Source organism: Diprion similis, chromosome 2 (genome assembly GCF_021155765.1).
Source record: "Diprion similis isolate iyDipSimi1 chromosome 2, iyDipSimi1.1, whole genome shotgun sequence".
Lineage (NCBI taxonomy): Eukaryota > Metazoa > Arthropoda > Insecta > Hymenoptera > Diprionidae > Diprion > Diprion similis.
Window position 1 is genome coordinate 131,618 of NC_060106.1, and position 26,361 is coordinate 157,978.

Here is a 26,361-nt window from a genome sequence, read left to right on the forward strand (position 1 = left end):
ACCAAACATAAAAAAAATAAAGAAAGAGTAATCATAAATGGAAAAATTAAAATAAAATTATATATGGTATACATGTTATTTATACTTTTCTTATTTCTTTTATCATATTTCATTAGTGTTGTAATAGAAACAAAAAAATCTGTTACAACACTCAGCGAAGAATTAAGAAAGAATTTAGGAGAAAAATATAAAATACATGTACCAAAGCGGAATTTCCCAAAGGTAAAGATAGTGGGGATTGGGGATAAACTAAATGAAATAAATGAGGAGGAATTGATAAAAAAGATTGGGATACAAAACAGACTAGAAACGGACAGATCTGACTACAAGATAAAAATAATAAAATATCTACAGGCAGAAGGAAGGCAGGGAACGATGATTATGGAAATGGATCCGTGTACGCACAAGCAAGTGATTGAAGCGGGTAGAATAAAGATTGGGTGGGAAAACTGTAGAGTGTACGACCATGTAAGCGTATTGAGATGCTACAAGTGCTGTGGCTTTAACCACAAGTACAAAGATTGTCGGAATGAAACTAACTGTCGGAAATGCGCGGGAAACCATAATGGAAGAGAATGTAGAGAAATATATAAAATGTGCATAAATTGTTTGAAAATGGTGTAAAAATATAATTTAAGTGACATAGCGACTGACCATGAAGCTTACGATGTAAATTGTGAAACGTACAAAAGAATGAGGGAAAGAGCGCAAAGAAATACACAGTACGAATAGCAAAGAAGGAATTCTTCGGTAAGAAACAAAAAATCATTCTTGTTACTATTAAATGCGCAAGGCTTCTTAAAACATAAGGATGAAATAGAAAATATGGTAATCACAAACAAACCAGACGTATTATGCCTAACAGAAACACATATAACATGTGAAATTAATGATAATGAACTAGCTATAGAAAATTATAATGTAATACGATGCGACACTAACAACAGTAGAACGGGAGGGGTTTTAACGTACATAAAAATAGACATAAAATATGAAATAATGACGACCAAAAATATTGAACAAAATACTTGGATATGCACGACTAAAGTATTATATAATGAGCAGAAGGTAATAGTGTGTAATACATACCATTCACCAAGCACCGACGATGGAAAGTTTATTGATTTAATTACGGAGGAAAGTGATAATAATGTGGATGAAGGATGGGTAATCTTAGTGGGGGATTTTAACATTGACATGACAACAGTAACAGGATACGCAAAAAGGCTAGAACGAAACCTCGCACGCTTAGGAATGAAACAATTTGTAAAAAAACCGACAAGAATAACTGAAAACTCAAACACGATAATTGACTTAGCATACTCAAATTTTTATATCAAGACGGAGGTATTACAGACACCAAAAATTACTGACCACCAAATTGTACAAATTGACATGCCCTATGAAAATGTAAATGACGAAATTGAAATGGAGGTTTTAAAACGTGACTATACAAAAATGACAAAAGAACTATTTGAAATAACATTAAAAAGACACCTAGAAAGAGTAGGAATGGACAATAATGACGATACGAATGACCTTGCTGACAAATACATTGACTCAGTAAAAAATACAATAAACGAGATAGCTCCATTGTCCAAAAAAATGGTCAAAGCGAAATGGAAAAATAAACCATGGATCAATGAATCTGTTAGAAATAGTAGTAAAAATAGGGATAAAGCATACAATAAAGCAATACGGACAAATAACCGCAATGATTGGGAACAGTATAAAGTTAATAGAAATAAGGTAGTACAAGAAATAAGAAAAAGTAAAAAACAATATTATGAGGACAACATTGATAAATATAAGTCGAACTCAAAAAAGATGTGGAAGACAATGAAAGAAATAATCGGCAACAACAAACAAATAAAACAGGACGGGGATATTATTTTTAATGGGATACGATGCGCAGATGCGGCTGATATTGCAGAACAATTTAATAACTTTTTCATAAACAGTATCGATGAAATAGTAAATGAAACAGATGATAGAGAAGAGGACGTAAGGAATGAAACAATTAACTAAATTGATGAAATTATCACAAAACTGGAAAATAAAAGAGGAACAGAAGAAGGAATAACAACGGAAATCTTAAAAATGGCGTGGAAAGCGACAAAAGAAGAAATAGTTACTATTATAAATAAATCGCTTGAGGAAGGAGTTTTTCCTGAAAATTGGAAGACTTCTACCATCGTACCAATAAAGAAAGTTCAAGGTAGCAAAAAGGCAGAAGACTATAGGCCTATCAACATACTACCCACTTATGAAAAAGTCATTGAAAAGGTCGTTAAGAAGCAATTAGAAGAATATCTAGAAAGAGAAAAAATAATTAACGAAGAACAATCCGGATTCAGAAGTGGCCTATCATGCGAAACGGCGCTGCAAAAAACGTTAATAGAATGGAGAGATAGTTTAAACAAAAGTGAAATGATAGGAGTAGTATATATAGACTTTAAAAGAGCTTTTGAGACGGTGAATAGGAAAAAGCTTATCGAAAAATTAAACGAATATGGAATAGGAGGTAAAGTACTTAAATGGCTGCAATCTTACTTAAATAACAGAAAACAAAAAACTAACTATAAACAAGTACTGTCGGAAGAGAAAATTGTTAAATATGGGGTGCCCCAAGGATCAGTCCTTGGACCTCTTCTATTTCTAGTATATATAAATGACATAAAGCAAAAATTAAATCATTGTAAGTGTAATATGTTCGCCGACGATATGATTATATATATAAACGACGATAACTCGGACCGAATAGAATATAAGATAAACAGTGATTTGACGAATATGACAACATGGTTAAGGGCAAATGGATTGAAATTAAATATTAAGAAGACACACTTTATGCTAATACGCGACCCAAGAAAAATGATAGTCGATAATAAATGTAATATAGGTATAGATGGGAATAGAATAGCAGAAATAAAAGAAACAAAATACTTGGGAATAATCATAGACGAAAATTTAACGTTTAACCAACACACAGAATATGTAGCGAAGAAAGTGGCAAAAAAAGTAAATTGGTTATATAGAATAAATAAACATATATCAATATACACGAGGGTAACAATTTACAAGACAATAATAGCGCCACACTTTGACTACTGCAGTAGTATATTGTTAAATTTAAATGGGTACAGTATGCGAATGTTGCAAAAAGTGCAAAACAGAGCAATGAGAGCGGTACTGAGGTGCAATAAATATACACCAATTTATGAAATGCTAGATGCCTTATGTTTTATGAGTGTGTATCAAAGGATGTGTTACAATGTGTGCATAATGGTACATAATATGGTAAAAGGAAATGCCCCAGATTATATGAACAGAGCGATAAAGAGAGTAAATATGAGACACCAGTATTATACAAGAAATAGAAATGCGTTAGATATAGAATACTGCAGAACAAAAACGGCGGAAAAATCCTTAATATATAGTGGCTTCAAAATGTACAATGAAATACCCGAAGGAATAAAAGTAGAAGAAACGATGTGTGGATTTAAGAGAGAACTGAGCATATATGTGAAGACAAGGGCGCCGATAATAAAGTAAGATAAGAAATGATAGAATAGGATATAAAATCTGATATTAATGCAATAAGTGGGAGGAAGAAAGAATGTAATGATGAAAGTAGCCGAATGGCTAAATAAAGTACCAATCAATCAATCAATCTCTCTCTCTCTCTCTCTCTCTCTCTCTCTCTCTCTCTCTCTCTCTCTCTCTCTCTCTCCCTCTCTCTCTCTCTGTGAGTACTTTTGCTACGTGTTTCTGTCAGTCCGCGTTTTTGGATCTTTTCTGTTGCTTTCTGCCCGTTTTCGGGCTCTGATTTTAGGTTCTTTGCTTGCCCCGTCGCTCAGGCAACTTTTTGAGCTTAACTTGTGGATGCTCTGATTTAGAGCTACGGGATGCAAGCAATTAACTGAAGACTGGTCCTACATAACCTGCAATGTTTTCTGGCGGGTTATTCTTCCTCGACTGGTTCGGCTGCCATCTCATATCGTCGTAGTCCGTTGGAGCCGTTCAATCATTGGTGTTCATTGTTTCTGGCTGAGTTCGTCTCTACGTAAGCAAAATCTGGGGATTTGCCCTCGCGCCTGTGACGGACGACAACAAACACCGCTCTAGTGTCTTCCTCAGCCTGGCGCGGCTGACAACCATAGTTACTTCATCGACCTTCGTCTATGTTATCATCCGAATCGGCCCACACGTATTTATACTATTCTTGTCTCTACATTACCCACTATTTACTTTCATTCATGTGTGTCTACTCGTTAACCTGAGAGAGGGAGTTACTTATGCTTCTGTCTATCTTTAAGATTACAAACTTTCTGTTCTGAATGTCTGACACTTTATGCGACAAGTGTTGTAAGTCCATAGCAAAGGATAAAGTTACTTGCTCGATTTGCCTCAAAGCCTACCACCCTGGCTGCGGGAAATCCTACATAACATACAAATCTGCCCGTGTGTGTTGTCAATCTAATTTATTCGCTATGCCGAACATTTCGCGCTCTCCGCCGAGCTCTGGAAACTCTTCCACCCCTCCATCTAACACCGACGTTTTACTTGAAAAAATTCTGGCTAAACTAGATAAGCTTGACAAGGTCAGCGATAAATTTGACAAATTTATGACGCAGCAAGAGAAAATCAATGCTGAGATTTCATCAAAACTTGACTGTTTATCAGACATCTCTACAAAATTAATCGAACATGACGAGCGGATTCGAAATCTCGACGAGCGGGTTGAGCGTCTTTCTCGTGATGCGGCTGGTACGGGGCAGGTGACACCTCTGCTGCCTCCTCCCACCACGGAACTCATTCTGTCAGGCATTCCGTCCACAACTACGTGCACTCCTATCGTAATCACCCAATTAATATTTCAAGCATTAAATGTGCAGCATCTGGTATCAGATATTCTTAGTGCACGGGTTCTTAAGAGGCGGGAGTCACGTGACCAGTCGCGCTCGATGTCGGATGCACGAAACACAACAATATCTTATGTGGTTACGCTAAAATCTGCGCCTGTTCGTGACTTCATCATTGCAGCAAAAATAAAATCTCCAAATCTCAGAGCCGCGGATGTCTTCTCGGATAACTCATCTGGTTTAATATACGTGAACGAACTCCTACCGCAAGAAACTTATAAACTTTTGCGAAGCACGAAAGCCAAGGCTGCTGCTAATTCCTTCAAGTTTGTTTGGGTTCAGTCTGGGCGCATTTCTGTGCGTCGGGACAACGGCCAGCCGATAATTTTCATCGACTCTGAACGTGACCTAAACGAGCTTTCCTGACTACAACCGCAGTCGTATTCTTCTCGGTCTCCAACACTCCGGCCCTGCAATACTAGACAGTCTCATTTACGTGTAACCCAGTTCAATGCTAATTCATTACTGGCTCATATTGACATTGTTCGACTGCACTTCCAATCGGATCCAGTACATATTATCGCTGTTTCTGAAACTTGGTTGCACTCTCGTGTTTCCAATGAACTCGTCAAGATCCCTGGATATTTTCTAATTCGTAACGATCGAGTGGGTAAAACTGGTGGTGGTGTTGCTTGCTACATCAGCAACACGTTAACCGCGAACATTCTCGCAGCATCATCTGGCGAATTCGATAATAAACCGGAGTACCTGCTATTGGATATACGCGTGTCTGCAAAGGACGTTTTACTTTTTGCCTCAATTTACCGACGCCCGAAAGGCTGTCTCTTCGATGATTTCACTACGAAGCTTACGTCGCACATGCACTTGTATAAAAATATAATACTAGCGGGTGATCTGAATTGTAACCTGCTTCGCAACAATTTCGAGTCAAATTATCTTCGTGACATGGTGTCGTCTCTGTCTCTACACACTGTGAATTCTGAACCCACTCACCACACGGCTACCTCTGATTCTTTGCTCGATGTCATTGTTGTAGACGATTCCGATAAAATTGTCAATTTTTCTAAATCATGTTCTCCCTTTATAGCGGGGCATGATCGTCTCGATTTAACCTATCGATTTGATTCCCCCGTGGCAGTAGAGCAACGCATAGTTCGTCTGAGTTACAGAACACTGCATCTACCCGAGTTCCTCGTATCAGTGCGATCCAATGCAGTTTCCTTAGACATTCGTTCGATGCTTAATTGTTCGACCCACCACGATTTCGACTGCCTTGTTTCCTCGCTCACACGTGTAATTTACTCTGCATTAGATGAGCATGCTCCACTCCGTTCCTTCAAGGTTACCAAACCTCCTTCTCCATGGTTGTCTAATGAACTTAGACTCCGTATGCACCACAGGGACGCCTTGTATAAACGTGCTAGACGAGCCAATAGTTTGCTCGGCTTTGCGATTTACAGAGAGTTCAGGGATCGTCTTACGATTGACATCAAGGCGGCCAAAGCAGCATATCAGTACACCAGTTTAAATTCGATCAATGATCCGGCCAAGATCTGGAAAGAGCTCTCACGGCTTGGACTAGTTAAATCCACCTTATCCTCTCCTCTTCATTTCTTCACCGCCGATCAGCTCAATCTTTATTACTCCTCCATTTCCAACTCTTCTCCTTCCTGTTCCCCAGATGATCTTTCTACTATCCTCTCTTCTGTTGCTCTTCCACTCCATGAGTTCTCTCTCACTCCGATCACTAGTAGTGCCGTGGTCCAGCTCATTGATTCATTGCCTGCTCAGTCTTTTAACGCTGGCTTCGACGGAATTTCTCTCTTCAGCATACGTAGCGCTCTCCCGGAGATTGCTGAGTTTTTAACATCTGTGTACAATAAATCCATCGAGCTTTCGATCTTCCCTTGCGCATGGAAAACAGCCGTCGTCCGTCCATTGTTAAAGATTCCGTCGCCTCTATCGCCTTCCGATACCCGTCCCATTGCTAATCTTCCAGAGCTCTCTAAGATCTTCGAAAAAATCGTTCACAAGCAACTTTCACACTTTATTGACACGCATAGCATTCTGGACGCGCGCCAGTCGGGTTACAGGATTGGCTACAGCACACAGACGGCCTTGCTTAGAGTTTTGGATGATATCAGGAGAAATATTGATGAACGCCGTATCACTATCCTCATTCTCTTTGATTTTAGTAAGGCGTTTGACACTGTCTCGCATCGCATTCTCCTTACCAAACTACGAAAACTTGGGTTTTCCAGCTCAGCCTTGACTTGGTTTCACTCTTACCTTACTGGTCGCTCACAAGTCGTTGCAAGCGATACAAACTTTTATTCATCCCCACAACCTACTTCATCTGGTGTACCGCAGGGCTCAGTTTTAGGGCCATTGCTCTTCTCTTTATTCATCAACGACATCTCGGCATCACTAATTCACTCCAATCACATGGTTTTCGCCGATGACACTCAGATATATCTTAGCTGTTATCCCTCGGAGCTCACTGCTGGTCTTGCCTTGATTGCTAGAGATGCGGAGGCGATTGCACGTTATGCGTCCGTCAATGGTTTGACTCTTAACCTCTCGAAGTCCAAGGTGATGATCTGTGGTAGTACTCCTTTTGTGAATTCCGTCGACCTGGTGAATCTCGCTCCCATCGTCGTCAATGACGTAAGGCTTCCGTTCGTGTCTGAGGTGAGGAATCTTGGTGTGGTCATGCGCGCCAATCTGTCGTGGAATGGTCACGTTTCACACATCTCACAGCGTGTCAATTTGACTTTATACCGACTTAAATACCATAAAAACTCTTTGTCAACTCACCTCAGAATCAAGCTGGTATCCTCGCTTCTTCTTCCAATTTTAGATTATTGTTGTTTTGTGTACCACGACACCACAGCTGAACTTGATTTAAAGCTACAGCGGCTTGTGAATTGCGGGATTAGATTCATCTTTGATCTCAGGCGCGATGAACATATTACGCCTTACAGACGTCAATTACGATGGCTAAATGTCACCAGCCGTAGACTGTATTTTCTCGGGTGTTTTATGTTTAAGGTGTGCAACTCAGTTTCTCCGTCCTACATCTCTGAGCTTTTCATCCGTCCCAGTATTAGCCGTCCTCAACGCGTTGCTGCACCTTCTCCGCATTTCCTCATCCCGAATCACCGAACTGTCACCTATCGCAATTCGTTTCTTCTATCTGCTATCTATTTCTGGCATTCCCTACCCCCTTCTCTCGTTTCTATTCTCGCCTTCAATTCCTTCAAAGTTGACCTTCACTCCTATCTCTTCTCTCTTGAAACTGGTTCTTCCTTAGCATTGGCACCCAGATAAGACCTAGCGTAGCTCAGTCAATTTTTCTGTTTTTATTTTTATACCTGTTTTCGTCCATCCTTTTCTCATAGTGTCACCTATTTTATATTTTATATTTTATACTTTATATCATGTTTTATATTTTATATTTTATATTTTATACTTTATATCATGTTTTATATTTTATATTTTATATTTATATTATATTTATATTATACTTTATCCCATTTATTTATTTATCTCATCGACTTTATATATGCAATTACAGCACTTGTTGTATTTTAACCTTAAATTTAGTTAGTTTATGTTTAATTGTACACCACCTCTATTCTGTTAGTTTTGGTATTTCATAATGTACACTCGCTTAAGATGCGGTTTTCTCCCAACTCTTACACCCTCTTATGTGACTTGCAAGTTCCATGTATTTCATTCCGTTGTATCGCTGTTCTTCATTTGTGCCCCATAGTTAGCTAGGGCATCAATAAAACCAATCAATCAATCAATCAATCAATCAATCAATCAATCAATCAATCAATCAATCAATCAATCAATCAATCAATCTCTCTCTCTCTCTCTCTCTCTGGCGAATGAGAACCAGCAGTAACCATTTCTAACGAGTCAGATTTGGCTAAAATAAATTGACGGTCATCCGAGCATCAATACTCTCCTACAAGTTTGAAAAAGCAGCAACGCATTTCACAAATTAATATCGCGCAATTTAATGCAAATTCGCTTCTCGGCCATATCGATCAAATAAAAATATTTTTCGAGCAAAACTTTTACCATATTATATCTATATCCGAAACATGGCTGCATTCGTACATATCAGACGATGTAGTCAGGTTAAACAATTACTTTCTAATAAGAAATGATCGAGAGGGTAGAGAAGGAGGCGGTGTGGCATGTTATATACACAATTCCTTAAAAGTCAAAGTTCTTGCTATGTCCCCTAGCGAATTCTCGAATTCACCTGAATTTTTAATTCTTGATATACACTTATCCGACTCTGAGTCTATTCTTTTTTCATCCATCTATCGGCGCCCTAAGGGTTTACTTTTTAATGAATATCTCAACACACTTTCACGATTTTCTCATGCATACCCTAATATTGTCATAGGAGGAGATCTAAACTGCAACTTATCAACTATCAACCATGAATCGTCGTTCTTAAAAGAAATGGTGTCGTCTCTCGCGATGGACATTGTACAGTCGGACTCAACGTATCACACGGCGAGCTCTGATTCATGGCTCGATGTCTTTATCATAGACAGTTTAGAAAAATTATGTGCTTTTCATAAGTCAGATGCTCCATTCATTGCGGGACACGACCTCATTTCTTTAGCGTATAAATTTGCGAGACTACCCAATATCGAGCGTCAAATCGAACGTCGGTCTCTCAAGAACTTTGTTGATGACTTATTCGTCACATCGCTCAGTCGTTGTATGGATGTACAGAAATTGCAGATCCCTAATCACTGTAACTCATGTGATGTTGACTCTCTCCTCAATAGCCTAGATAATCTTCTATTATCTGAATACGATAATCATGCGCCATTACGTACTTTCAAAGTTCATAAACCAACGGCCCCCTGGCTATCGCTTGAGTTAAAAAATAGAATTAAACAGCGAAATTCTCTATACAAGCAAGCAAAAAGGGCGAACAGTCTATTAGGTCTTCAGATCTATAGAAATTACAGAGATGCTTTGACACACGACTTAAGGCTGGCAAGGAATAACTACCACTTGCAAAGATTGTCAAATATTACCGACACAGGATTCATGTGGAGAGAACTATCCAACTTAGGATTAATTCGTTCAGCTTTTTCATCACCCCTCCATTTTTTCTCAGCAGACGAATTAAACAATCATTACGTAGCCATCTCTAACTCTCAACAGCCTTGTACATGGAATGAAATTGAAAATCTTCTCCACATAATCCCTAGTAACGATCACCCGTTCACGTTCACGAATGTTTCCGTTGACGAAGTCGCTAATATCATTCTCTCGTCTACAACGCTATCCCACTCTTCGGGACCAGATAAAATCTCGTCGTTCTTACTTCGTAAGTCATTAACGGCAATCAAGACATTCATCACGTCTTTATTCAATCAATGTTTTTCTAATTCCTATTTCCCGTCAGAATGGAAACGAGCTTATATTCGCCCGTTATCTAAAGTCAACGCTCCGCGAACACCATCCGACACGCGACCCATTGCCAATCTCAGTGAACTATCCAAGGTATACGAGAGAGTAGCCCAAAAACAAATCACGGATTACATTAAACGTAACTCTATTCTAGACCCGCGGCAATCAGGTTACAGAACACGGTTCAGCACCCAATCTGCTTTACTTCGCATTTGTCATGATGTCAGAAAAGGTGTTGATATGGGCCTAATCACGATCTTAGTCTTGTTCGATTTTAGCAAGGCGTTCGATACGGTGTCGCATCTTCGCCTACTACGAAAACTTAGAATGTGTGGTTTTGGTGACACAGCACTTGCGTGGATTTTTTCGTATCTATGAGGCAGATCCCAGGCAGTAGTAGACGAGTCAGGTCGTACTTCTAGATGGCAATTTACTGCAGCAGGAGTTCCGCAGGGCTCGGTTTTGGGGCCTCTGTTGTTCTCCATATTTATCAACGATATCGGGTCTTCGCTCAAGTATTCAGACCACATGATTTTTGCTGACGACACTCAGATCTATCTGCAGTGCTCGCCAGCCGAGATCCTCGTGGGATTACAAAAAATTACGCGTGATGTAGTTGCCATCTCCGAGTTTGCCACAGCGAACGAACTCTCCCTTAATCTGGGCAAGTCAAAAATCTTAATTCAGGGAAGTGGGGCAAACGTCAATGCCATAGATGTTAACTCTCTACCAGTTATTGCCATCAACGGAGTAGCTATCCCGTATGTTAATGAAGCCAAAAACCTGGGAGTGGTCATGTGTTCGAATCTCTCCTGGTCTAGACATGTTTCAACCATCTCGCGCAGAGTCCATTATACACTTCACAAAATTAAGTATCATCGGAATGCTCTATCTCGTGAACTAAAGGCCAAACTCGTCACGACTTTGATTTTCCCTCTCTTAGATTATTGCTGCCTGGTGTATAATGACGTTACTGATGAACTCAAAACGAAGCTACAACGTCTGATAAACACTAGCGTCAGGTTTGTCTTCAATCTCAGGAGAGACGAACACATTACCCCTTACAGGCTTAGACTAGGATGGTTATCGGCAGAAAACAGGCGATTATATTTTTTGGGAATTACTGTTTTTAAAATCCTCGAGAGTGAAGTGCCAACTTATATTAGTGAACTCTTCCTGCGGCCAGCTGAAGGACTGCGTCAATCGGAGCGTCGTGCTCTTCCAACGTTTCATGTTCCGATCCACAGAACTGCTACTTACCGAAATTCTTTTCACCTATTGGCAGCGTATTTTTGGCATTCTCTACCTCTAACTATCAAATCGTCTCCTACTCTGCAAGTCCTCAAAAGCAGATTGTTCGCCCATTTGCTTGAATCTGAGATCTTAAATTATAATATTCTAGTTGGCAACGTTGTCACCTAGGCTGTGCTAAAAATTGTGATATGATTAAGCTGCCAGAAGCGTTACTACTTAAGATAATTGAAAAAGTTATTCACTTCACATTGTGAGAGTGCTATTATGCTATTACACTATTATTCTATTATTCTACGATTCTGTTATTTCATTATACTTTATATGATTATAATTTCTACTGTATTAATCGCAATTTAGTTTAAGTTAGGTTTAAGTCAGAGAATCTCAGAGTTAAAATCTGAAAAACTTCGTCGCTCGGCGCACTCAATTATCTATCAATCCGCACTAAATAATTATCATTAGTAATATCAAATTTCATATAATTTCTCAAACAATATTGTTACAAAATGTATATTATAATTTGCCCCAAGGTATAACCAGGGCATTAATAAACCATCAATCAATCTCTCTCTCTCTTTCTCTCTCTCTCTCTCTCTCTCTCTCTCTCTCTCTCTCTCTCTGATGAGATCTCTTAAATCTGATGAGATATGGTCGGATGTGTCAAAGTGAGCTCCGTGCTATAATCTAGGTACGCTGAGTCAAATAAGTAAAAAATAAATTCGGAGTGCATCGATAGAAAGATAAAAGTCGTGAGAGGCAGTGGCCGCAGTTTCGTGGCCCTGCAATTGTGCAGTAGTGTGATTTCTGCAACTTTAAAATGACGTTTGTATCATCGTTAAGTTTGCTGGGTATCCCAAATAAACCGTTAAAGTGATCGCGCTGCTTTGCCGCGCACCGTGTATATACGTAGGTGTACATCTGTGTGAACAGTGGATACATTGGTGTATGGGTATAAGCCGTGGCGTGGATATAAACTGTGTTTACAAATCGCCTATGTGATTTGTGCGCCTAAATCACCGGTACCATACCGTAAACCTGTCACCGAATAAGCAGAGACGATATCTCACCATATGTTATTGTTTTTGTTTTGCTTTTGAAGTCAAAATAAAGACACTATACATCGTGACTGCGCTTTTGGACTTTTAAACTGGGTACACTATTTTATTGAGTCCGTGCTCCGAGGTGTGAGAAAAGTGTCCTGCGTATGTATTAAAGCAAAATGAGCAATCCAAAGTGTAGTAAATGCAAAAAAGAAATATCGCAAACTAGACTATACTGTCCGGTGTGTATAAAATATTTTCATCCGGGCTGTACACACGGACATAACGTTTTGAATCATAAAGAAGAGCTTGTACCATGCAAAGCAGTCTTGGAAATAATCGAAGGAAAGAAAAATGAGAGAAAAGGAAGGCGTGAAGAGGGGCAAAAGAGTGGGGATGGAATAGATGAGGACCTAAACGAATACGAAGGAGTAGGGGAAGAGGTGAAGGTAGGAACCAAGGAACATGTTAAATGGGACGGTATGATCAAAACAAATAGAGAAGAAATTGCGGCAATAGTAAACAAAAGAGTACAAGAAACGATCGGAAAAATAATACAAGAGGAAATTCAAAAAGTCGTAAAAATTTTCACAAAGGAAATAAGCAAGCTACACGAAGAAATAGTACAAATGAGACAAGAAAATAGAAAGCTCGCAACTGAAAAAGTGGTAGGGGACAAGATAGAACAAGAAAAAACCCAAAAAAAATCGTATGCAAAAATAGCAAAGGCAAGTCGTAGGAAAGAAATAATAATAAAACCGATTGAGAAACAAACGAGTGAAAAGACAGTAGGAACTATAAAGAGTAACGTAAATATAATGGAACTCGGAGTAGGAGTAAATAATATCGTAAAAGGAGCAAATGGAAAAGTCATCGTAGGATGTCAGAAAAGAAGTGACAGAAATTTACTCACAGGGGCGCTAAAAGAGTCCATCGGAACGCAGTACAAAATCTACGCTCCAAAAAAGAGATTACCCATGATGAAAATTGTCGGCGTAGAGGAAGAAATAAGACGGGAAGAAGAAGAAATATTTATAGATAAAGTGAGGAAACAAAATGAGATTCATATGCAACGAGAAAACTTTAAGATGAGGATAGTGAAGAGACATGCAAAAAATAAAAGAGAATCAACAATAATAGTTGAAGTCGATCCGGAAACCCACAAGTCCTTCACCGAGAAAGCGAGGATAAAAGTAGGCTGGAAAAACTGTCCGGTCTACGACTACGTAAGTGTACTGCGTTGTTTTAATTGCTGGGGTTTCAACCACTTCTCAAAGGATTGTCAAAACGAAATAACTTGTAGAAGATGTGGAGGGGCGCACGAAGTTCAAGATTGTACGTCGGAAAAAGAGAACTGCGCAAACTGTTGTAGAATGGTAACTAAATTTCAGTTAGATGGGATTGAAATGGATCATGAAGCGACTAATATAAACTGTGAGTCATACCAAAGAATATTAAACAGAAATAAAAGAAACATCGAATATGGTGAAGAATAGCAACCAAAAAATAATATAGGCTACAATAAAAGTTCTTTAATATTACTCTTAAACTCACAAGGATTTATAAATAACAAGGATCAAATTGAAAGTATGGTAATAAGTTTAAGGCCAAAAATATTGTGTGTGACAGAGACTCACGTAACAGAGGATATAGATGATGAAGAGTTAAAAATAGATAATTATGAGTGTATACGATGTGATTCGACAAATAGGAGAACGGGTGGAGTAATGACCTTTATTCAACGAGATATAAAATATAAAAATGTTGCAATAAAAAATATTGAAGAAAATACCTGGATCAGTACTGTTCAGTTATTGGGAATATATAAAGGCTTAATAATTTGTAATGTGTACCATTCACCAAATAAAAGTGATGGAGAATTTATACAGAAAATAACGGAAGAATGTGAAACAATAGTTGATAGAGGACACATAATAGTGTTGGGAGATTTTAATATTGATGTGAGCAAGGAAGGTCATTACTCTAAGCGTCTTATTCAAAATTTACGATGCCTAGGGCTGAAACAATATGTAGATAATTATACAAGAATAACAGAAATATCTAAAACTCAAATAGATTTAGTATTCTCAAACTTCTATGTAAAAACGGAAGTGTTAATGGCACCCAAAATTACTGATCATCAGATGATACAGATAAACATTTTAACAAATGAGACATCGAAGAATAAAATGATAAAATATGAAACAAGAGATTTTAAGAATTTAAATGAAGAACGAATAACAACTATTTTACAAAATATGATAAAAAATAACTGTGATAGAAACAGTGACACAAATGAGTTAGCAAACAGTATTATAAAATGTATGGTTGAAACGATAGACATTGTAGCACCAAAAAAAGTTAAAATAATACCGTTACGGTGGAAAGAAAAACCGTGGATTACAAAGGAAGTGAGAGAAGCAAACAAACAAAAAGACTTGGCATACAAAAACGCAGTACGGACTAATTTACGATGGAAGTGGGACGAATTTAAAAGAATGAGAAATATAGCAGTAGCATTATCTAGAAGAAGTAAGAGAAATTTTTATGAACAAAATATTGACGAGGTAAAAACAAATCCTAAAAGAATGTGGAGTACATTAAAAGAACTAATAGGAAATAAAAAGGAAAATACAAAAGGTGTGAGTTATAATGGATAAATATATACTGACGATGTAATAATAGCAAACAAATTTAACAAGTATTTCCTAAAAAGTATAGATGATATAGTAAAAGAAACGGAAGCGGGGGAAAATAATGAAATAGAAATAGAGACAGAAACAACGTTCGAAAATTTTAAACAGGTAACTAAAAAGGAAATAGATTTGATAATACGAAATTTGGAAAATAGGAAAGGAACAGATGAAGGGATTAGCACGAAATTTATAAAACTAGCATGGAAAAGTATTGGGAATATAATGTTAACGATGGTAAATAAATCTTTAAAAGAAGGAATTTTTCCAGAAAGGTGGAAAACATCAACAATCTTACCGATCCCAAAAGTAGCGAGAAGTATAAAATTACAAGATCGTAGACCGATAAATATGTTACCAATTTATGAAAAAATATTAGAAGTAGCAGCAAAAAATCAAATAATAGAGTATATTGAAAGCAACAATATTCTTATTGATGACCAGTCTGGATTCCGGAAAAATTACTCTTGCGAAACAGCGTTGCAAAATACGGTAATTGAGTGGAGGAAAGCTTTGGATGAAAGTAAATTTATAGGAGTGGTATTTTTAGATTTTAAGCGAGCATTTGAAACAATAAATAGGGAGGTATTGATGAAAAAACTGTATAAATATGGCATAAAAGGTAAAGTTTATGAATGGATAAAATCTTACCTAACAAATCGAAAGCAAGAGGTAAAATTTGGGCATAGTAAATCTGAGAAAAAAAATACGAGACATGGGGTTCCACAGGGATCGGTCCTTGGCCCTTTACTATTTGTAATATATATAAATGACATTATAAAGAAATTAGAGTTCGCGTCATGTAAGTGTTTTGCGGATGATACAATAATATACGTAAGTGACAAAGATAGCAGTATTATAGAAAATAAGTTAAACAAAGACTTGGAAAGAATAGCGAACTGGTTACAAGTAAATGCACTCACACTAAATACGACAAAAACAAAGTTCATGATGATACGGGATGAGAGGAAAAAATATATACAAAATAGTTGTGATATAAGAGTAAAAGGTGATAAAATAAATGAGGTTACGGAAATGAAGTACCTTGGTATAATATTAGACGAGAATATGAGATTTAGTAATTTGGCGGCATATATGGTTAAAAAAATTGCGAAGAAAATAAATTTTATGTATAGAGTAAGTAGATATGTAAGTTCGAATACACTAGTTACAATATATAAAAGTATTGTTGCACCACATTTCGAATATTGTAATACATTGTTACTGAATGTCAATAAATACTGGATGGACATTTTACAAAAAACTCAAAATAGGGCCATGAGAGCCATTTTAAAATGTGACAGATATACAAGAATAGATGATATGCTGGAAGCACTAGGTTTTATGAATGTACGACAGAGGATGGAATATAATGTGTGTTTATTTGTTTTTAAAGTAGTAAATAAAATGATGCCAAGGTATTTGTGTGAGCAAATAAAATTAATAGAGGAAAGACATAAGTACAATACGAGACAGAAAGGCAATATAAATGTAAAATTTAGCAGAACGAGTGAAGGGCAAAAGAGCTTGACGTACAAAGGATTTGAAATGTACAATAAACTTAGTGAAGAGACAAAAGCCGCACGAAACATATTGGAATTTAAAAGATTATTGAAAATAGAAATAAGGAGAGTTGCGTAACAATATATAAATTTATGTAAAACTAGAATAAGAACAAGCGTTAATGTAAGATTAGATGATGTAAAGTAGAAATAATGTATGTAATAATCAAAGTAGCGAAAGCTACCAAATCTCTTAAATCTCTCTCTCTCTCTCTCTCTCTCTCTCTCTCTCTCTCTCTCTGTAAGTACGCACGCACGTCTTTCACATCGCTCCTGTCAATTTGGGCTTGATTCTGCTGCTTTCTGCCTGCGGGCGTTTTTGTTATAGGACGAAAGCACGCAAAACTATGCTTTTCATCAATTAAGCTAATAATCCATAGGAAGAATAATTGATGGAAGCATAAATAAGTCGAAAAATCGTTGGGTGATTTTTCTTTGGCACTTTGGATCATTCTTCCTCACCGAGCCGTTACGGGATTTTTCGCCTACCACGCATGCGCTGCCTGTCACAAGGAACGGCTCACACATCGTGGACATCTCGTGGAGGTTTGCTACTACTGGCCAGCTGTTCTCTGCGCCTTTAGCTTCGTGTGTGTTGTTCGCTCGACGGCTGCTTCTCTAGTGTACAGCGCATGCTCATCACTTCTGTGTTTTCCATTTGGATAACGGCTCTACCACCACCACACTGCTTATCTAGTGTATAGTACAAGCACATCACTCGAAGGCTTTCCACTTGGACAACGACACTACCAGCACCACGCATAATTCTGTGAGTGATTATCGACCCGAGTATCGATTGTGACTATAGACGCATGCGCAGAGAACGCACTAAATTAATTGGTTCTTGAGTTTTCACGGCAATACTTCTGGCGACCTACAGAAGCTTTCGTATTGCTCAACGCTCGCTCTAGTGGCTAGTTGCTTAATATTATGATTCTCACGGATTATCCTTATTGAAAATACAGTCAGATATCTTCTGCCGATAACAATAAAATTCTAGCATCAGTAGGTTAAATAGACTACGTGCTTCATGTCTAATTTATGTTTTAAATGTAATCGCAATATAGCCGGTGAGGTAGATAGCTGCTCATCGTGTTTACGTAAGTTTCATCCAGGTTGTTGTAAAGCCTATTTGAAATTCAAGAGCGCAAATTCTTGCTGCATAAAAAATTTATCTAGTATTGAGTCGAGTCTCAACGCAATAGCAGATCAAGATTTTATAGATTTTACTACTAAGCCTAACGAAGAAGAAAACATGGCAGAACAGTTTTTCAAAATCCTTAGTGATAAACTTGATAAGAATAACGCAGATCTCAAAACTTTCATGGCTCAACAGCGAGAAGTAAATGTCGATATTTCAAAGCGGCTCGCTGATATTCAGAATCTTTCGAAAACTGTAAAAGAAAATCAGGAGAGAATCCTACGCCTCGAAGCTAATCAAATTGCACTTCAAAAAGATTTCCATAATTTCCGCACTGCTTTACCTCAGAATTCCATGACTTTATCTGCAGAAATTATACTTGGAGGCATCCCAGTAGCTGTTCAGGATGAACCACGCTCGATTGTTTCTAAAGTATTTCAAGCTTTGGGCATTCCGGAACTTATGAGTGATGTTTTAGATATTCGTACAGTAACAAAGAAAACTAACCCGAACAACGCTCAAGCGTCAACCAGCGAGTTAACTTCAATACAATCACTCATTATTCAACTAAAATCATCGTTAGTACGAGACTTCATAATTAACAAGCGACGCTCAGTCAAAGAACTTTCAATCCGAGAAGTTTTTGGTATAAATCAGCGTGGTCGCGTTTTCGTAAATGAGTTTTTATCGGCAGCGATGTATAATCTCCTAAGGAAATCAAAAGCTAAAGCTGCGAGCATTGGTTTTCAGTATGTGTGGCATCGATCACGTCAAATATATATGCGAAAATCTGATGGACAACCTGCAATTAAAATCTGCAGCGAGTCTGATCTGAACACATTGCAATGACTTCCAATCCGAGAAGAAGCGCTGCATCAACCCCAAGTGAAAAATCATGTAGATATCGCTCAATTCAACGCCAACTCTCTACTCGCACATATCGATCAAGTCAGAATATTTTTCGAGCATCATTTTTTTCACATAATTTCAATTTCTGAGACTTGGCTTCATTCACATATTTCTGATAAGCTAGTTCAAATTAGTGATTATTTTTTAATTCGCAATGATCGTGAAGGTAAAGAAGGCGGCGGTGTTGCCTGTTATATTCATAAGTCGCTGAAGGCAAAAGTTCTTGCAATGTCTCCTAGTCAGTACTCAAATTCTCCTGAATTTTTGATATTGGATATCTCTTTTCCAAACTCTGACTCGATACTTTTTTCGTCTATTTACAGGCGACCCAAGGCACAATTATTTAACGATTTTTTAACGATTTTTGCTAGATTCTCCCATGCGTACTCAAATATTATTATCAGTGGTGACTTAAATTGCAGCTTGTTAACAGACAATTTTGAATCACGGAGCCTCAGAGAGGTCGTGACATCGCTTGCGATGCACTTAGTGCAATCTGACACTACGTTTCACACAGCATATTCCGACTCTTGGTTAGATGTATTAATTATCGATAGTCCAGAAAAATTACGATCATTTACTAAATCTAGTGCTCCATTTATTGCGGGTCACGATCTACTCTCACTTTCTTTCAAAATAAATAGACCTGAGCAAGAATCAAAAAATATTGTGCGCCGTAGTTTCAGAAACTTCGATGAAAACGAGTTTATCATATCGCTTCGAAATTTAGTAATCGATAATGGTCTCGACTTTCTGTCCTGCACATCAAGCACATCAGACATCGATGAGTTTCTCAATGTTTTAAATAATTCTCTATTGGATTCTTTGGATGTTCATGCACCTCTGTGACCTCTAAAAGTGCGTAAACCTGCGGCGCCCTGGCTCACAAATCTCCCGAGAAATAGGATAAAGGAACGTAATACTCTCTACAAGCATGCTCGACGCACGAATAGTGTACTCTGTTATTCCATCTATAGGCAATTCAGAAATGCGTTGACCACTGATTTACGACAAGCGAGAGATACATATCACAACCAGAGATTAATGAGCATAACAAATACTAATCAACTGTGGAGAGAGCTGTCGAACCTTGGACTTGTCAAACCATCCTTCTCCTCTCCACTCCGTTTCTTTTCTGCCGATGAACTCAATAATTTCTTTGTCTCTATATCCAATACTCAATTGCCCTGTTCTGCGGACGATCTACGATCTATCATTAATACCTTACATCCCCCAGGTGCATTGTTCAATTTTCGTAATGTCTCTGCACACAAAATCTCAACAATTATTCTTTCTAAGGCAAAGTTGTCTCATTCAGCAGGACCTGATGGAATCTCAGCTTTTGTACTTCGAAAGTCGTTGTCCGAGACGAGTGCTTACTTGGCTACTCTCTTCAATTATTGCTTTGAATTTTCATATTTTCCTACTCAATGGAAGAAAGCCTTTATTCGTCCGCTCTCTAAGATAAATGCTCCCCTCTCTCCATCGGACACTCGACCGATCGCTAATCTCTGTGAGTTATCGAAGATGTGTGAAAGAATTGCTCATGAGCAAATAACTGCATTTCTAAACGCAAACAATATACTTGATCCACGCCAGTCGGGTTATCGGTCTGGCTATGGCACGCAATCCGCATTACTTCGTATTTGCGATGATGTGAGACGGGCTATTGATAAGGGATAAGTCACATTACTTGTCCTTTTCGATTTTAGTAAAGCGTTCGACAAGGTCTCTCATGTTCTCCTAATGCGTAAGCTTAGAGGGTATGGTTTCAGTGATTCAGCTATGAGCTGGATCTTTGCCTATCTCTCGGGACGCACTCAGGCTGTGGTAGATGATGATGGAGTTTGGTCAGAATGGAGATCGACTACATCGGGGGTACCTCAAGGATCAGTCCTAGGACCTTTACTTTTCTCCCTATTCATAAATGACATCTGTAATTCACTTAAACATTCCAATCACATGATATTTGCGGATGACACTCAAATTTACTTGAGTTGTGAACCGTCTAAGATCCATCTGGGCTTACAAAAGATTGAACAAGACGTCGTCGCAATAGCAGAGTACGCTGAAGTCAACAAACTGACACTCAATCTAAAAAAATCAAAAATCCTCATATTGGGCAGCAGTGGCAATGTAAATTCACTTGACCTTACAACACTTCCTCGTATAGCACTGAATGACACAGCTTTGCCTTATGTGCGTGAAGCACGAAATTTGGGAGTCGTGATGTGTGCAAATCTTTCATGGGCAAGTCATGTTTCAACCATTTCACGGAGTGTGCATTTCACACTCCATAAGCTCAAATATCACCGGAATGCACTTTCACTTGAGCTCAAAACTAAACTAATATCAACTCTCATTTTTCCCATCTTAGATTATTGTTGTCTTGTGTACTATGATGTAACGGACGAGCTCAACACCAAATTGCAAAGACTGATAAACTGTGGCATTAGATTCATATTCAATTTAACGAGAGATGTACACATCACCCCGTACAGGCACCAGCTGAGGTGGCTATCGGTCGGAAGTAGACGAAACTATTTTTTAGGGATAAATACTTTCCAAATGCTACAAGGACATGCGCCATCGTATATAGAGGAACTCTTTGAGCGTCCTGATATAACGCTCCGTAGATCGTCACGCTTTGTCCCGCAAACGTTCCACATCCCGCCACACAGAACTTCTACCTATCGAAATTCATTCCACCTATCGGCTGTATACTTATGGCACTCTCTACCAGTAGAGGTGGTGTCTGCCTCCTCAATCGAACTCTTTAAAACCAGGCTATTCGCGTATTTGTTTCGAATGGAAATATCTGCCCTAGGTTAGTGCTTAGAAATAAGACTCAAATTTCAGCGTATATGTATAAATATCTGATCAAATTTAGTATCGATATAAAACAGGCCACGCACCAAATATTGCGCAGAGAATGTATTTGAGAGAGTTTGTGAAGTCATATTGTATATTAATCATGTAATCGTCGATCTACTATATTAGATGTGCTGTGAGTAAGCGTCAATAGTAACGAAAATAGTCATAGTGGTAATCGATTAATTAACTTTAAGTATTTATTTTTAAGCACAATCGAGTAGCAGTTAAAATATTACTTTACATATAATTCATATAATGCTTTACATATGCTTCGTTAAAAATCTATTTTCACTCTATTGTGTGCTTCAATGTTTTTCTACTGCGATCTTGATTGTTGTATTTTCTTCGTCGTTTCTTGTTTTATATTACTATGTATTTCGCTAATGCTTTTTGTTGCCCCAAAGTTTACTAGGGCATAAAATAAACAAATCAAATCAAATCAAATCTCTCTGTAAGTAGGACTGGACACGTTATTTTTCGCTCCTGCTATTCGAACTATTTTCTGCCGCATTCTGCCTACGGGCGTCTTGTTTCAGGTTCGAAGCATGCAACCTATTGCTTTTCATCCTATAACTGCACTATTTCTGCTGAAACTTTAACTGCATGTGAGTTTTGTGGATGTAAAGTTTGTCACTTTTCCTAACCTCTATCTTGGCTGGCCATATTTATCAAGAGGATTCAATGTCCCTGAGAGCCGTTGCGCATGCGCTTTCGGTACTGCTTTTCCGCGCATGACGGCTATACTATCCGGCAACACTACTAATTGCTCATCGATTCATCTATCGATAAACTCGATGATCCGCAAGACTGGCTGCTGCTGCCATCTATAGTGTCGACGTCGTAGCTACCATCTCTACTGCAACAGCGTCACGCAGAGACTCTGTATGTCTCCCCCTCTCTGCTTTAAGTGTAAGAAGTCGATAGCAAATCAATCGTTATCGTGCTCTCAGTGTGGCCGTCAATTTCATCCAGGCTGTTGTAAAAGTTACCTAGCTTACCGATCAGTGAATAGCTGTTGTCTAATTTATCTTACTACGATGTTTGGTAATAATTCAAATTCATCTCAGCTTAATTCTGGTACAGTTACAACTCCTTCACCGATTATACAGAATGATCAAGTTACACTTCAGTCAATTATGGCTATGTTACGAAATTCTGAAGCGAATTTTGCTGCTTTTGCAACAGAACAGAGACAAGCAATTCATAATATCAATACTTCAGTGAGTGAAATACCAAAACTTATTCGAACTGTCACTGTGCATTCTGAAAAAATAGTCCGTTTGGAAAATGCCAATGCTCATGTAAATCAAGAGATCTTGAAGTTAAATTCGAAAATTGAAGCTCTAAATTTTCAACAAAATGATACGTCAAACAAGATTGTTGTAGCTGGCCTTCCCACGAGTTTACTTGACACTCCGGTTTCTCTTGCTCAAAAAGTTTTTAACGCGCTCGGCGTTACCGACTTGATATCCCATATCCTTGCTGTTCGAGTAATGCAAAAGAAAAACAATGCGACAAATCGTGAGCTGCTTCCGTCCGGCGCGAATTCATCCATGCGTACTGTTTCGTCTACCCTTGGATGAGGTAAACGGAGGTTACGTGAAATGATATTACACAGTTGCTTATGTCACTTTACTTTAATAAAAATTTTGATTACATTTTACGTTTCTTTCGCGGATATATATATTTTTTCTCGAGCGTGCTTCCACGTGCCTCAGCTCGTGTTCGTGTCTCGCAGCCATCTTGTTTTATTTTTTCTTCTCCTCACTGGCGCTAGTGCGTACATTTTTCCCTTCTCTTTCTGCACAAAGCGCGCGACATTCGAATGATTTCTTAGATTAAACACGTACGTCTCTCTCTCTTGTCGTTACCCTCACTTCTGCTGCAGTCAGGGAAGCAGTTATCGACAGCAAGCGCGCTAAACGTGACTTAAAAATCAGCGAAGTTCTTGGCTCAAATTTTTCCGGTAATATTTTTGTTAACGAGTTCTTGCCGGCAGATTTGTATAAACTTTTGCGCCAGACCAAAGCCCGTGCGAAACAAACCTCTTACGATTATGTTTGGGTTAAAAATTTAACGATTTTTGCTAAGAAAGGAAATGGTCAGCAACCGTTCATTATTCGCACAATTAATGATCTCGAGCAACTTATTTGACTGCCTCAGCAGAATAAGTCTATATCAAATCTTTCTCCGCATACTCAATATGCATCATCTCATATAAAAATTGCTCAATTCAATGCCAACTCCTTGCTTGCTCATATTGATCTTGTCAGATCGTTTTTCGAATCAAATTTCTTTCACATTATTTCTGTTTCTGAGACATGGCTGCACTCTCATATTCATGATGATCTTATTAATATTAATAATTATTTTATTATCAGAAACGATCGGGAAGGCAAAGAAGGGGGCGGAGTGGCAGTTTATATTCATACTTCACTCAAAGCTAATATCCTCTATGCCTCCCCCAGTCAATTCTCAAACTCACCTCAATTCCTCATTCTCGATATATTTCAACCTAATGGCGAATCTATTTTATTTAATTCTATACATAGGAGACCGAAAGGTCATCTCTTTCATGATTTCACCTCGAGCCTTGATCGTTTTGCGCATGCGTATAAAAACATTATTATAGCCGGCGATCTAAATTGTAATCTTCTATCTGACAATTTCGAAGCGCTTTCTTTGAGAAACTTGGTTTTTTCTCACTCCCTCTTTCTAGTCCCTTCTGATGCTACATTTCATACTTCGCACTCTGATTCTTGGCTCGATGTGTTGATCTTGGATAGTGAAGAAAAACTTTTATCATACTCTAAGTCGTCTGCTCCCTTCACTGTAGGCCATGATCTTCTTGAACTCAGTTTTGCGTTCGATGTATCTGTACCTTCACAACGTCAAATAACAAGGCGCTGCATCAAAACTTTTAGTCAACGAGATTTTCTCAATACGCGTATCTAGCTCTATTATCTCCAATCTAGAATCTATTACCTCCAATCGAACCTGTTCTCTTTCCTCAGCCGATTACTTCTGTAATTGATGTAAATGCACGAGTGCAGGCACTGACTTTATCTCTTTACTCAGCATTCGACTTACATGCTCCTAATCGTTCGTTCGTCGCAAAGAGAAAAGTATCACCATGGCTCACTCCTGAGTTTAGATCAAGAATACGTGATAGAAATAAACTCTTCAAACATGCGAAGCGTACGAACAGTCTCTTAGGATACGCGATTTATCGTCAATACAGAGACAAGCTGACTACCGACCTCAGACAAGCAAAAAATGAGTACCTTTATAATAAACTGAGCACTATTGATGAGCCGGCTCGAATGTGGAGGGAACTTGCAAACTTAGGTATCACAAAATCTACCCTTTCTTCTCCACTTCATTTCTTTTCTCCCGAACAGTTAAATACCCATTTCGTTTCAGTCTCTGGAGTAAATCCTCCGTTAACATTTCCATCGTTCTTAGCTATGCTCATTGAAATCCCCCAGTCGCTCCTATCTTTCTCATTTACGCCGATTTCTATTGATACAGTGTCTCAATATCTTCATTCTGAGCTACCTAACTCACTTGCGTCCGGTGCGGATGGTATCTCCTTGTTCTGTATCTCCAAAGCGCTACCTAAGTTAGTTTCACATCTTACATCTATTTTCAATCTCTCGATTAACCACTCTCATTTTCCGAGCAGTTGGAAGCGAGCGCTCATCAGACCATTATCAAAAATTAAAACACCTCGCTCACCGTCCGACACCCGACCAATCGCCAATCTTCCCGAATTTTCCAAGCTCTTTGAGAGAATAATTCATAGCCAGATTGTTAACTTTCTTCAACTACATGACATCATTGATAATCGACAATCAGCTTACCGAAGCTCATTTAGCACTCAAACAGCGCTCTTAAAAGTTTCTGACGATGTCAGGCTAGCCATCGATGAGCGAAAACTAACTATTTTATTACTATTTGATTTCAGCAAAGCCTTTGACACGGTCCCTCATTTACAACTTCTCTCAAAACTAAAGAAGTAAGGCTTTTCTGATTCAGCTCTCACATGGTTTTTCTCGTACTTGACGGGTAGATCGCAAGCTGTTATAGATGATCGGGATGGTTCTTCTAACTGGCTCAATACTACAGCTGGGGTACCACAGGGTTCAGTGCTCGGCCCACTGCTTTTCACCCTTTTCTTAAATGACATTGGAAACAATCTGCGTTATTGTCAGCGAATGATCTTTGCTGATGACACTCAGATCTACTTGCACTGTTTACCATCTGAGATAAATGAGGCGATTGCTAAGGTTTCTCACGATGCCGAGGTCATTGCAGAGTTTGCACGTTCGAATGGTCTTGCTTTAAATATTTCAAAATCGAAAGCTATTATTCTTGGCAGCAATGCATATGTTCGCAACCTTGATTTGTCTACTCTATCATCCATTTCCATTGGCAACAATCCCCTACCTTATGTATCGAATGTCCGTAATCTAGGTATCCTCCTTGATGATGATCTATCATCGAATCACCACATTTCTTCGATATCTCAGAAAATATATGCGATAC

General features: G+C 38.3%; 1 protein-coding gene across 1 annotated transcript; it reads left to right on the plus strand.

Moving 5' to 3' along the window:
• The first annotated feature begins 8,564 nt into the window (after window positions 1-8,564).
• Window positions 8,565-11,762, plus strand: LOC124413491. Its single transcript, XM_046894113.1, has 4 exons — window positions 8,565-8,660; window positions 8,880-10,257; window positions 10,336-10,669; window positions 10,724-11,762. The coding sequence occupies exons 1-4, from the start codon at window positions 8,565-8,567 to the stop codon at window positions 11,760-11,762; spliced, it is 2,847 nt and encodes a 948-aa protein (XP_046750069.1).
• The last annotated feature ends 14,599 nt before the right edge of the window (window positions 11,763-26,361 follow it).

Excerpts from the sequence above, each read along its gene's own strand:
- LOC124413491 (XM_046894113.1), top strand. The coding sequence starts at position 8,565 with ATGCGGTTTTCTCCCAACTCTTACACCCTCTTATGTGACTTGCAAGTT. Across the intron at positions 10,258-10,335 it reads AATCTCGTCGTTCTTACTTC|AATGGAAACGAGCTTATATT; the intron begins GTAAGTCATTAA and ends ATTTCCCGTCAG. Across the intron at positions 10,670-10,723 it reads CTACTACGAAAACTTAGAAT|ATCCCAGGCAGTAGTAGACG; the intron begins GTGTGGTTTTGG and ends TCTATGAGGCAG.